The sequence below is a fragment of the Homarus americanus genome, unplaced genomic scaffold, assembly GCF_018991925.1.
Source record: "Homarus americanus isolate GMGI-L3 unplaced genomic scaffold, GMGI_Hamer_2.0 scaffold20465, whole genome shotgun sequence".
In the NCBI taxonomy this organism is placed as follows: domain Eukaryota; kingdom Metazoa; phylum Arthropoda; class Malacostraca; order Decapoda; family Nephropidae; genus Homarus; species Homarus americanus.
This window is the reverse complement of record NW_024756914.1, coordinates 850,906-865,905: the sequence shown is the minus strand read 5'-3', so window position 1 is coordinate 865,905 and position 15,000 is coordinate 850,906. Positions and strand designations below refer to the sequence as shown.

Sequence of the window (15,000 nt, the reverse complement as noted above, 5' to 3'; positions counted from 1 at the left end):
CACACATACACACACACACACACACACACACACACACACATACACACACACACACACACACACACACACACACACACACACACATACACACACACACACACACACTGAAACTCTCCTTCTTCCTCCTCTTCCTCTCACCTTTCATCTCCCTCTCCCTGTCTATCATCCTCTGCCTCCTCTTTCCTTCGCCTCTCTTTCTTTCTGCTTTCTATTTCGTTCTCCCCCCTTTCTCTCCATCACACCCGCACTCTCCCTCACTCTCCCTCACTCTCCCTCACCCTCCCTCACCCTCCCTCACTATAACAGTTTCACTTTTCAAATGTTTTTCTTATCAAGGTTTGAAATGTTGATATGCCCTTTTAGCCCCGAGGAAAGAAAGACACGATTAATGGCTTTGGGAGAGCGTGTGAGAGGGAGCAGAGTGAGTGGGGGTGAGGGAGAGTGAGGGAGAGTGAGGGAGAGTGTGGGAGAGTGTGGGAGAGTGAGGAAGAGAGAGGGAGAGTGAGGGAGAGTTTTATATCTGAGGGTACATAAGTTAGTTACAAGTGAGAGTGGAATGTGTACGTGAGAGGAATAAACTAGGTGATATGGCAATTCTCTCTCTCTCTTTTATTTCCTAATTAGAATATCAATATCTTCCCCATTTTGAACACACACACACACACATAAACAACCCCCCCCCACACACACACATAAACAACCCCCCACACACACACATAAACAACCCCCCACACACACACATAAACAACCCCCACACACACACACAAACAACCCCCACACACACACATAAACAACCCCCCACACACACACACACATAAACACGCCTCCCACACACACACACACACACACACACACACACACACACACAACCAAACAAACACACACACACCACACAAACAACGCCCCCCACACACACATACACACACACACACACACACCAAACAAACCACACATAAATCATTAACGCACGACTCTGAATAAAAATGTTAATCTTGTTTGTGTTTACATAAAATTCATCACTTCAACAAACGCTCAACAATTCCCGTCTCAGGTGTGTGGACTGTCGTGCTCGCTCAGGTGTTTTATTAATTAAGGCTAAAGGTAACAGGTGATAATCAGGTTCTCATTTTCTACATTTTTTTAGTTTAAGCAAAAGTCATGAGACAAACATTAACAAATATCTGTATTATTTATTTTTTTAATTTAACTACAAAAATATGAAACTTATTTAATCGATACAAAGATTTTTAAAACATCGAAAATTGTATAGAAAAATAAATAAATAAATAAGAGATACAAACTTGACAAAATACTTTAATATCTAGAGAGACAGACAGACAGATACACAGACAGACAGACAGGTAGACAGAACTCGACTCACTCCACTCACAGTTAATTACCAGGTACAGGTATATAAATAATCTACCTAACAAACCTTCACTACTTCACTACACAAAGAGAGAAATGAATAATAACATCATAAAAGCTTTTGGAAGTAATGAAAAGAAAAAAAAATATACGTTCTTGGAAGTAATTGAGGAAAGAAGGAAAAAATAAATTGTTGTAAGAATGAAGTGAAATAAAATGTATTATTGTGGGAAGTGTATGAGTGAAGGACGAGTGTACTGTTGTTGTTGACACAGAGAGACGTAAGACTATTGTGGGCGTCAGATTCACCGCCCACCACCCTGCCGCCCACACACACACACTGTCTGCCGCCCACCACCCTGACAACCACACACCCTGGCGCCCACCAAACACACACACACACACACACACATACTCTGTTAGCCGCCCACCAAACACAATCCTGGTGCCTGCCACCCACCACACACACTCTATCTTACTGTCTGCCACCCACCACACACTCTCACAGCCGCCCACAAGGTCAATTCTCAGAGATACAAAAGGTCATGTTAATCTGGATTAAGTTACGACACAGATTAATTCCCAGAGATTCGTAGAGAGAGAGAGAGAGAGAGAGAGAGCCCTGTAATCTATGAATGGCGTTGAAACTAATCAGCGACTGTACTGTCCTGGTCAGGTGTAGTCTTTTGTTAACAGGTAAGAGAAATGACTTCACTTAAGACCCCTTGTGTGTGTGTGTGTCCAGAGACCTCTTAAAGGAAACAGTCCCTCCCCCTTGGTCTTACCTGCCGGGGCTAATTAAGAGCTTGTGCTATTTCACTACACCTGTTATATTCTGAGGTGGTGGTGGTGGTGGTAATAGTGGGTGTTGATGGTGGTGATGGTGGTGGTACTGGTGGTGGTAATGGTGGTGGGTGGAAGGAGGGAAGAAAGCATGGGGAGGGAGGGAGGGAGGAGGAGGGAAGGGGTGAGGAGGGGTGAGGGGAGGGTGAAGGAGAAAGGTGAGGGGTGGGTGTATTAAGCTGTGTTTCTGGGGGAGGTGGAGGGAGGGGTGAAGGTGAAGGTAAGAAGGGGTGGGGTGGAGGGTGGAGGAGTGGGAGAAAGACGCTACGCAGAAGATAAATATGAGTTAAAAGGATGAGAGGGAGAGAGAGAGGAGAGAGAGAGAGAGAGAGAGAGAGAGAGAGAGAGAGAGAGAGAGAGAGAGAGAGAGAGAGAGAGAGAGAGAGAGAGAGAGAGGAGAGAGAGAGAGAAGGGACGGTGGCAGGCATCACACTCTACCCAGATTTCAGCTCAAAATACTGACAGGACCACGGAGATGAAATGCTCGAGTCTTCCCCTGTGAAAAAAGAAAGAGAAAACGAGGCCAAATTCTGCGAAGAGCAAGAAAGGGAATGGAAATATAAGCAGTATGTAAATGTGATCCCCTGACTGGGGAAGAGAGAGAGAGAGAGAGAGAGAGAGAGAGAGAGAGAGAGAGAGAGAGAGAGAGAGAGAGAGAGAGAGAGAGAGAGAGAGAGAGAGGCTTTTTTGTGGCATCTGTGAAATATTTTTAGAATCGAAGAAATGCGACGCGGGAGAGTAAATTGTGGAGGCCAAGTATTAAAGACAGAAATAAAGCGAGGGGGTTCATCTCTCTCTCTCTCATATACATAAATAAATGGAGAAAAAAACGAAATGACAAAAATCGTTAAAATATCGTACACAAAAGGTTTAAATATCGTACACAAAAGGTTTAAATATCGTACACAAAAGGTTTAAGTCATCGTACACAAAAGGTTAAAATATCGTACACAAAAGGTTTAAGTCATCGTACACAAAAGGTTAAAATATCGTACACAAAAGGTTTAAGTCATCGTACACAAAAGGTTAAAATATCGTACACAAAAGGTTAAAATATCGTACACAAAAGGTTAAAATATCGTACACAAAAGGTTAAAATATCGTACACAAAAGGTTAAAATATCGTACACAAAAGGTTTAAGTCATCGTACACAAAAGGTTAAAATATCGTACACAAAAGGTTTAAGTCATCGTACACAACCAATTCTCACCAAAACTAGATCACAACACAACATAACACAGAACCCAACATCAATTCACCTTATTACTACCGAGAGGAAAATCTTATTTACCAAACCTCACGTACGTTGCTTATCACTCTCTTTCCCCTAACACCATCACCCCTGAGAACGACATGGTTGTAAATCACGCCAGAATGAACCTAAAAATAATCTCTAACAGACGGCGCGGTTGTATTGTCACGCACACAGCTACAGTCAATTGAGAGTCTGAAAATTTAAAGTCTTTCAAATGGTTTTCCCGCGCAATTTATAAAAGGTTTTTAATTCAGTTTTGTTATGTAGTTTATTTTATTGTTTTATTTCAGGTTTTTAATAGTTATGTCTATGTTTATATCGCGGGTTTTTATTAGTATTTTTTAACTTGTGGAATTGATGCTGTGAATATATATATATGTGCGTGTACGTGTGTGTGTGTGTGTGTGTGTGTGTGTGTGTGTGTGTGTGTGTGTGTGTGTGTGTGTGTATGAGGGGATGGCTGCTTGTTTATTATTATCATCACACACACACACACACACACACGCACACACACACCCACACACACACACCAGTACACGCTATCCTTCAAGACGTTGGGGGTGGAGTCCTGAGGGAAAAAAAAACACAAAAAAAAACTCACAAAAAAGCGAGGAGAGTTTTTATATGACAACTGGTGTGTTTTATTGCTGCTGTTGTGTGACGCGATGCTGGTGGAGTCTTTCAGAAGCCTTGTATCTGTAGCTACACCCATCTGTCCTGTGCATGTGTGTGTGTGTGTGTGTGTGTGTGTGTGTGTGTGTGTGTGTGTGTGTGTGTGTGTGTGTGTGCCTCATCAGTATGCTGGACCAGGTAGAGGCACCGTGTCCATCTTAACACCAACACATGTATTACTCGCAACAAACTCCTTAAGAAATATTAATTGAGTCATCCTCCTCCTCATCTTTCCTTCCTTCCTTCCATCCATCCTTCCTTTCTTTATCTTTCATGAGGCCCAACTTTTTGCGGTTTTACTTTCATCTATGTGTATGTAACTTCTACGATCTTTTGGGTTTAAGTATACCGTAGATGACGTGAGAGAGAGGAGAGGAGAGAGAGAGAGAGAGCGAGAGAGAGAGAGAGAGAGAGAGAGAGAGAGAGAGAGAGAGAGAGAGAGAGAGAGACTATTTATCCAGCTCTGGTAGTTAAACGTGGCTGGCTGGCACCGTAGAGTTTCACGCGGCTGCTGGTGACCGCGCGGGTCTGAGTACTGATGTTCGTTCTGCTGCGTCTACCAGCTCTATGAATACCTGTTCTGTCTGACTCATTGACTGGTTGTATGAATGACTGTCTGACTGATTAACTGACTTATATAGTGAGAGAGAGTGAGAGACAGAGAGAGAGAGAAGAGAGAGAGAGACACCACCCGCTCTCCTCCGTGCTAATACAACAACACTGAAGCAACACAAACAAGTATTTCCGACACTCGCTAAACTGGAGGTAAAAATCCTCTCCGCCTCGATACGTATGCGAACGATTTGTGTATATCCGCGAGGCTCGACGAAAATGGCGGTGTTATTGTATTATGTTGACGTTCTAGTGATCATGATGGTCTCTCTCTCTCTCTCTCTCTCTCTCTCTCTCACACACACATTCTTTTTATCTCGTATACAGTTCATTTCAGCAACAAAAACTCCGCCTACTTACATCACTTAGCAACCAACAACCAATCATCTGCCAGGGATTGTAATGGTTGCTAAGGACACCATAAAGTGGGTGGAGGTTACGGTGATCGGTTCAATTTTTTCGACCTTTTGATAAACAATAAAGGATAAATATTAAATCAAAGCTAAACGAATAAAAAAGAAAAAGACAGAAATAACGACAAAACGAAGAGACATCCACACGTAGAATGAAACAGACACAGATAAAAACAGACATGATTAAAGAACACAAAAATTACAATATTTTTTTCGATATGAGGTCCATCCATTAACATATTTCTACATCTCAACCATTTGACGTTTTCTCTAATTCTACTTTATCTTCTTCTATTTTCTGTAATCTCTCTTCTCTTCCTCCTCTCATTTTCTCTCCGTCAATATTATTGTTTCTACATGTGAGTAAATAAAAAATTACAGATTATCGCTATTAAGCTTCAGTCTCTCCACTCACTGAGCATAATGAACCAATTACTGTTATTGTTTACCCCGGCAGTAAGCATAATACAACCAATCATATTTTTTTATTGACACCGTAATCGAGAATAATAACTCATTAAATCCTGTCTACTTTTAGCCCATCAGCGAGCATAATGTACGAAATCCCCAGAGGCTTTTAACTTGCCGGTGAGATCAAAAACTCTTCTCTTCTACACAGCCAGTTAGTGAGCGTAATACATAGACAACACTCCGGTCAGTAATATAATCAACGTGTTTTGTCACCTTAACTTTACAACACAAGGTATCTACTGTAGGTGAGAGAGAGAGAGAGAGAGAGAGAGAGAGAGAGAGAGAGAGAGAGAGAGAGAGAGAGAGAGAGAGAGAGAGAGAGAGAGAGAGAGACTAAAACACGGTGTTACATCCTCTTAAAATATATAATTATTAATTTTACATAATTTTCCTCACAAAGCCTCTGACCATGATGAATTATCCAGTAACATCTGACATATATATTTACCTGGAGATAGTGTAACACCTCACTCAGTAAGTAAAGGTTGTGTATAATAATAATAATAATAATAATAATAATAATAATAATAATAATAATAATAATAATAATAATAATAATAATAATAATAATTGAGTAGTAATGATAATAATGATGATGATGATGATGATGATGATGATGATGATAATGATGATGATGATGATGATGATGATGATGATGATGATGATGATGATGATGATGATGATGATAATTATACTCATAATAAACTGTTTCAAATGATAAAATTCTTTACGTACTCCTCAGGTAAACCCAAATATTATTACTATAAATATTTACCAAACAAACATACATAAAGTTTAAGTATTCTAAAAATAAATATAATGCATTACACATTACAACATGGTGGAGATAAATAAATCTTATACCCAGGGAAATTATGATGCCTTTTTATATTAATTTTGAGAATAAATATTGATGATTTATAGATCTGTTGTTGTGTTTTAGTCAATCTTGTGTCGTAAAACTTTGATGAGGCGATGATGTCATAATTATCTTACCTGGCGGATATATATACAGATATTTTGTTAACAATTTGCAGGTCAGAGTTATTACAGGTGTTTATCACGGCGGGAATATATATATTTTTGACCTGTATGAAAGGGATTAGAATTGTTTTATTTGTCGTACATTACCAAGAGTTATCTTACATTACGAGAAATTATCGAACAAGCAAGAATCTCTGTTTTTTTCATTCTCTCTCTTTTTCCTTCCTTCTCTCTCTCTCTCTCTCTCTCTATTTACTATGAGTTATTATTATACATCGACAACTGCAAGAGTTATCGTTAATCACCACCATCAGCAGCAGGAATTATTGTAATTATGCAGCAATCATCGTACATCACCAACAGTTATGGTAAACGGGCACTTATCATACAAAAACAATAGCGGTAATTATCATACACCAACAGCTGCTATCATTCATCAACAACAGTTATCATACATCACCAGCAGTTATCGTACATCAAGAGCTAGAGTTACAGTACATCAACAGCAGCTATCGTACATCAAGAGCTAGAGTTATCGTACATCACCAGCAGTTATCGTACATCAACAACAGTCAGGGACCAGTGTCAGGAGAGTTTTAGGAGAGTGTCAGGACCATTATCAGGAGAATATCAGAACCAAGGCAAGTGTCAGGAGTGTGCCAAGACCAGTGCTAGTTGAGGATGGAGTGAGGAGAGTGTCAGGACCAGTAGTAGGTGAAGAGCGTGTCAGGACTAATTATCAGGAGAGTGTCAGGACCAGTGGTAGGTGAAGAGAGTGCCAGGAAAACATCAGGAGAGTGTCAGGAGAGTGTCAGGACCAGCAGTAGCCAGAGACACTACAGTAGGCCGGGCCAGTGTTGTATCTCTCACAGGATTTATGAAACACGATATGGTAGAGAAATATTTTTGTCTCCCACAGTCGTCCAACATATTTTGTTTTTTCTCTTTTTCAAATTTGAATTTTTTTTTATGGGAGGAAAGTTTTATGTGGTGCAGGGTGAAGTGTTTTATATTTTGTTGAGAGATAAGATGTGTGTGTGTGTGTGTGTGTGGGTGGGTGAATACATACTTACACACACACACACACACACACACACACGTTTCACCGTAAATATATAAAAATAAATCCTTTATTTACCCCCGACGACGAAACAGTTTATTATTGATGGAGGAAAATCGATCAGGATAATAGTCTTCAATTTTCGAAAATGGATTTGATGGAACAAAAGTAAAAAATATTACATGAGAACTTAATGATGGTCATGCAAGGCTCTGTGGTCATGCGAGCTGGTGGGGTGATGGGGCTGTAAGATGGGGGCTGGTAAGTGATGGGGTCAGGGGTGATGGAGGCTGGTGGTGTGATGGGGGCTGGTGGGGGTGATGGGGGCTGGTGGGTGATGGGGGCGGTTGGGTTGATGGGGGCTGGTGGGTGATGGGGCTGATGGGTGATGGGGGCTGATGGGTGATGGGGGCTGATGGGCGATGGGGGGCTGATGGGTGATGGGGGCTGGTGGGGTCATGGGGGCGGTGGGGTCATGGGACTGGTGTGGTGATGGGGCTGATGGGTGATGGGGGCTGATGGGTGATGGGGCTGGTTGGGATATGGGGGTTGGTGGTCATGGGGGCAACAGTCACTGAATACCTCCTAGATCTGCGGCTCAACTAACTCAACACAGCTATGATAGCTACTTATGTATTAAGATATTTAATTTTAAGGTAATAAAATGATGGCAAAGGTGTGGCTATTGCGGGAGGATGGAGGCCACGTTTATAAAAAAAGAAAAGAAAGTATAGTAGTAGTAGTAGTAGTAGTAGTAGTAGTAGTAGTAGAAGTAGTAGTAGTAGTAGTAGTAGTAGTAGTAGTAGTAGTAGTAGTAGTAGTAGTACATAGATAGGATAGTTTATGTATTAGGATATTTAATATTAAGGTAAATAAATGGTGGCGAAGGTGTGGCTATTGGGGAGGCTGGAGGCCACGTTAAAAAAAAAAAAAAAAAAAAAAGTAGTAGTAGTAGTAGTAGTAGTAGTAGTAGTAGTAGTAGTAGTAGCAACAAATGGTATAAGGACACACAGGTTTCCTCACTTCATTGATCGCAGTTCGACCAAGTAACGGATGAATCTACTGTGACGTCACGGCGTCTCCCAGGATCCGCCCCTTGCTATTGTGAGGGCAACAAAGGGTGTGGAAAAAAGGGTGAGGCTTCCCTTAGTTCAGGGTGTCAATAGATGGCCAGGGACCTTTCCTTAGGTAGATGGCGCCATTGTGACTAACGGAGACTCTGACCTGCTGACTATTGCTTCTGTGTACGGATAACTTGGGCTTAACGTACGATAACTTGAGGTTTACGTACGATAATTTTATGTTTTAGGGATAATTTTAGGTATAACTGCTTATACTAAATATATTACATGTACTCTAGCGTCCGTACTCTCTCCCACAGGTCACTACATGTACTCTAGCGTCCGTACTCTCTCCCACAGGTCACTACATGTACGTGGACTCAGCCATACCCAAGAACGAGGGTCACAGGTCACTGCTTTTCTCCCCTATCTACTTCCCGTCTCCTAGCAACACCGTCACCTGCTTCTCATTCTACTTCCACATGTACGGCTCTGAATCAGGTAAGTCAGTGTGTGTGTGTGTGTGTGTGTGTGTGTGTGTGTGTGTGTGTGTGTGTGTGTGTGTGTGTGTGTGTGTGTGTGTGTGTGTGTGCAATTATTATGCATTGTTTCAACAGAAGCACACTGAATAGAGGAATCGAAAGAGTTAGGAACTGCATTGTTTATGCAAATCACATACTGCAGAGCTACAGAGAGAGGAGAGAGAGAGAGAGAGAGAGAGAGAGAGAGAGAGAGAGAGAGAGAGAGAGCCACAGGTGAAATAAAACGAGAGGTGGAGGTACTGGTCGGGGCAGGTAGTAAGGGGGGCCATTGTTTCACCTGGTGGGAGAGAACAAGAGGGCTAAGTTCCCCTGAGACAAAAGTACTTCATATAGCTCAGGTAGTGGGTATAAGCGGCTGTCCTTCTGGTGAGATAGATAGATAGATAGATAGATAGATAGATAGATAGGTAGATAGATAGATAGATAGATATAGAGAGAGGACTTGATGCATAAATGGTAGGAAAGACGGAGAAAAGATTGATAGAATTTTTAATTATGGGCGAGAATAGTGACTGTGGATCTAGCTAGCGGTGTGGGGAGAGAGAGAGAGAGAGAGTCAGGCAGACATAGAGAGAGACAGTCAGGCAGAGAGACAGACAGACAGACATACAGATAGACATAGGCACTCCAATACCTTGAACGCCAGCGGCCGGTGTAGCGTTTCTATTCCCGGTGGAAGGAATGATTTCAGTCATCATTATCAGTGGTAGCTAATTAGGGCAGGTGAGATCTAGCCTACCTGGGAAATCAGCTGATGGCAGGTCCCCCCCGTCGTCCCTCTCCCTCCCTCCCTCCCTCCTCCGGGACACACAGCTGTCTCCTCAAATTAGTCACCCCGTGTCCCACCATGTTCCACTGTGTCCCTATCTCACGTATCCAATTTCAACCCGAGATATAGATTCGACTCAGGACTGGCGAATCATTTGTCTCTCTGTTGCTGCTGTCCGATTTGCTTCACGCTTAGCGAATCCTTGTAGATACTGTCCTCAGATTTACATTTGGTATTATTAAATCCTTAATCTGTTGATATCTTAAAATAATCTATCATAAGTGTGAGCTGGAATTAGCCAATAGTCTGTCTGTCTGTTTAACGAATCCAAACACAGAGACAAAGAGAGAGAGACAGAAGCGTCAGGAGGCGATGAACCCTTCCTCCCTCCCCACCCTGACAGACAATCACTAAAAAAGAAAAAAAGTTTTCCAATCACGAACTTTTGTCACCATAAACCACCGGCGTTGATCATCCTGGGAGTCACAATTGTTGCTGATCATCCTTGGAGCCACAAGTGTCTCTGATCACCCTGGGAATTACTATTGTCGTTGTTCATCCTAGAAGTTGTTATACAGAGCCATTTTTACTTATTTCATTAGGCGAGTAAACAACTTTTTTTTTACCTGACCTCTCCACCAGCCCTCATCCCCTCCCCCACCCCATCACTCCATCACCCCCCCTCACCAACTACATCACCCCCTTCACCAACTACACCGCCCCCTCCCCTTTATTCCTCAGGGGTCAAACAAAGGTCAAAGTTGGTCGACCTTCTGATAGTCAAACGTGGGTAGCCATGACCGTAGAGTTTAATACATGACTTTCAATTTTTCACGATCTTCGCTGTCTTTGTGTCTCTCTGTCTGTCTGTCTGTGTGTCTGCCTGTCTGTCTATATGTCTGTCTGTTTGTCTATCTGTCTGTCTGTCTATGTCTGTCTGTCTGTCTTTTGATTTTTGTCTATATTTCTTTCTTACTCTTTATCTCTCAATTTTCTTTCCTTATCCCACCTCTCAATATTTTCCTCGCGCTCTCACTCTCTCTCTCACTCACTCAATCTCTCCCTCCCACCCCTTACTCTCATCCTCTCTCTCTCTTTGTCAGTCTCTCTCACTCACTCAATCTCTCCCTCCCCCCCCTTACTCTCATCCTCTCTCTCTCTTTCCTTATCTCCAAAACTCTTATCTCAAATTCTTTCCCCACTCCTCATTTTTTCCCCTGGGTCAGATCGCCCCGGCCGCCATCATCCACCCCAGCTGAACCTGGAGGCAAGGACTCAACTTTTCCCCCAGATACGTCATAAATTACCAGAATTTCCCCTAAAAATCCTCAAATTTTCCCTAAACCTCAGGGAAAAAGTCACAGAAGTTTCCCTGAAGATGATAGATGGTGGAGGCAATTAACACACGAGGGGTCTCTCTCTCTGCTTATCTATTGAGGGGGTGGGGTAGGTAGGGGGTATAGGTGGTAAGGGGGTGTAGAGGGGGGTTAAGGAGGGAGGTAAAGGGTGTTTAGGGGGTAATGGGAGTGTAGGGGGTGAGGGGGTGATGAAGGTAGGTAAAGGGAGTAGATAAGGAGGGGATTAGGGTTTAGTTTTTGACCTGTTTCGTGACCTTCCAAGGGATTATGTAACAAGCGGAAGTGCGGTCAAAACGACTACTTTAATCTTGTGTTACGATCATCTGGCCGCCGATGTACGATACTATGACTGTCGGTGTACGATAGTTTGTTGCTATATGATACTTTTAAACCATTGATGTGTGATAAGTTTACTCCCCAAAGAGGCATTTAGGTTGGGGAATGACTTGTTTTGATATCTTGTTGAGTTAATATATAGCCCTAGGTGTATGATAAGTTAAGTTACCTTGTACGACAAAGTTAGAAGTAGGTGTATAAAATTTTAGTCAGTGTGTACGATAACATAAACATTGTTGCCAGATAAAATTACAAACAGATGCACGATAATTTCCATCCGTGAACGATAACATCAAGTGTACGATTCTATGACCATCAAAAGATACTGATATTTACATGTTTAATACAATAATGCTCCAAGCCTCCATAATACAACAATGTTTAATACAGCAATGTTCTAAAACCTCCACGACACACTGAGTTTCGAGTAGCAGTTTTACAGAGGCAGCCAATCAAGGCTTTTGTTCTGTGTTTTACTGCGTGCCTGAATACAAACAATACAACACAAACACACACACACACACACACACACACACACACAAACACACACACACACACACAAACAAACACACACACACACACACACACACACGGGGAAAACAAGCGATCGTAGATGTAAAATTACCTTAACTATCTAGTGTATATAACTGTAAAAATATCCCCAGGCTTTCACGGTGATAATAAACAAGAGAGAGGGTTGACAAAGGGTCACGGATGTCAGGGTAGAGTTGAGTTTTGTAGTGTGGGAAGGTCAGGGAGATAACCTGTTATAGAAAACGGCGTGTCAGGTTGATGAATAAGAGGGATGACTTGTGTAGATGGGGGAGTGATGATTTGAGGACACGTACACACACACACACACACACACACACACACCACACACACACACACACACACACACTGGCAGCCAATTCTGTTAAACCTCAGAATTATGACAAACACTTAAGTCTCAACAGTGATACAGCTTCTGTCACCTACAGACTCTTGATACCATCTCCTGAATGCCTACCACATAACTCTGTCGGGAGTGTCGACTATTGTCGGGTTCTATTGGGCTCTATCGGGTATTCTCGGATGCTATCGGGTATTGTCGTATTCTGTCGGGCTCTTTCGGGTTTTGTCAGGCTCTGTCCGGCTTTGTTGAGCTCTGTTGAGTATTATCGGGGCTCTGTAGGTTTCTTCCAGATTCTGTCGGGCTCTGTCGGGTATTGTCGGGGGCTCCTACTTAGCTACACAATGTGGGAGGTCTGATCAACACAGCCCGACTATGTTTAAATGGTAGTCTGTGGTCACCAACCCTTAGACCACGAACTCCCTCAAGAAATAACACACTCGAGAACTTTAACTTGCCAATTGTGGATAATTAAAGACAAACATTCAATACAGCTTTCATTCTCCCTATACACATCACCCTATTCTCCCTATACATCACCCTATTCTCCCTGTACATCACCCTAGTCTCCCTATACATCACCCTATTCTCCCTGCACATCACCCTATTCTCCCTGTACATCACCCTATTCTCCCTATACATCACCCTATTCTCCCTGTACATCACCCTATTCTCCCTATACACATCACCCTATTCTTCCTTCGTTAGCACTGGCGACTGTAGGTACTCAGCAGTATTTGGCGATGGTTCTCCGCCCTTAACACACACTTACGGTTACCTACGCCTAGAGGAACCCTTCGCCAGCGCCGCCGCTCGCCAGGGAGGAGGGTGTGAGAGAGTATAGTATTGATCTTCAGATACAATGTGTTGGTACTCTATGATGTATGTTCCAGACCCAGTACACGGCAGGTGAGGGAGAGTGAGGGAGAGTGAGGGTGAGTGAGGGAGACTGAGGGAGAGTGAGGGTGAGGGAGAGTGAGGGTGGTGGTGAGTGTGAGGAGTGAGGAGAGAGGAGGGAGAGGTGAGGAGGAGGTGAGGAGGGGAGGGAGGCGAGAGTTGAGGAGGAGGTGAGGTTGGTGGGTGAGGAGGAGGGGGGAGGTGAGAGGAGGAGGTGAGGAGGCGGGGTGGTGAGGAGGTGAGGGTGGGTGAGGGAGGTGAGGGTGAGGGGGGAGGGTGAGGGGAGGGAGGCGGGGGGGTGAGTGGGGAGAGTGAGGGTGGGGAGGGAGGGGAGGTGGAGGGGAGAGGGGAGGGAGAGGGTGAGGGAGGGAGGGAGGGGAGTGAGGGTGAGTGAGGGGAGGGGAGGGAGGTGAGGGAGGGGAGGGGAGGGGGAGGGGTGAGGGAGAGGTGAGGGAGGCGAGGGGAGGGTGGGGAGACTGAGGGAGGAGTGAGGGGGAGGGGAGAGTGAGGGTGAGGGTGGTGAGGGAGGTGAGGGAGGTGGGTGGGGAGGAGATGTGAGGGTGAGATTGAGGGGTGGGGTGGAGGGGAGGGAGGTGGGGGGAGGAGATCAGGGTGAGGGGGAGGGGTGGTGGGGGAGGTGGTGGGGGTGGGGGGTTGAGGGTGAGGGGTGAGGGGAGAGGGTGAGGAGGTGGAGAGGTGAGGTGAGGGGTGTGAGGGGTGAGGTGAGTGGGGAGGGTGAGGAGGGGAGGTGAGGGGAGTGGGTGAGGGGTGAGGTGAAGGGAGGGGAGGGTGAGGGTGAGGGGAGGTGAGGGGAGCGGGGTGGAGGAGGTGGGGGAGAGGGTGGGTGGTGAGGGGTGAGGTGGGGGGGAGGGAGGTGGGGAGGTGGTGGGGAGTGTGGGGTGGGGGAGAGGGGGAGGTGAGTGAGGAGGTGGGGTGGGGGAGAGATTGGAGGGGTGGTGTGAGGGAGGAGTGATTAGAGGTGAGGGGGAGGGGTGGGAGGTGAGTGAGGGAGGTGGTGAGGGAGAGGGAGTGGTGAGGAGGTGGGGGTGAGGGGAGGGAGAGTGGGGAGAGGAGGGAGGTGTGAGGGTGAGGGGTGAGGGTGAGGAGGGAGTGAGGGGAGTGGGTGAGAGGGGTGAGGGGGTGAGGGTGAGGGAGAGGTGGGAGGGGGTGGAGGGTGGGGGTGGGAGAGGGAGGTGGAGGGGTGAGGGTCGTACAAAGATTTCAACACCTTTACCTACAACTTTCCTCCTTTCATACCCATTCCCCATCTTCTCACCATCCTCTCCCTCTCTCACACCACCCTCCCTCTCACACCACCCTCTCTCTCCCTCACCACCCTCCTCCCACCCACCTCTCCCTCCTCACACCACCCTCTCCCCACACCACCTCTCCCTCTCACACCACCTCTCCCTCTCCCACTCCTCCTCCCTCTCCTCCACACCACCTCTCCCTCTCTACACCCTCCT

The 15,000-nt window shown here is 44.8% G+C and overlaps 1 protein-coding gene across 4 annotated transcripts in view; it reads left to right on the top strand.

Moving 5' to 3' along the window:
- LOC121857207 (MAM and LDL-receptor class A domain-containing protein 1-like) overlaps positions 1-15,000 on the top strand; it is a 46,380-nt gene that overhangs the window by 27,313 nt on the left and 4,067 nt on the right. For all 4 annotated transcript variants that reach the window (XM_042353161.1, XM_042353160.1, XM_042353158.1 and 1 more), the window contains exon 6: positions 9,101-9,241. In XM_042353161.1, the coding sequence (XP_042209095.1) occupies positions 9,101-9,241 (141 nt within the window). The remainder of the gene's footprint in view (positions 1-9,100; positions 9,242-15,000) is intronic.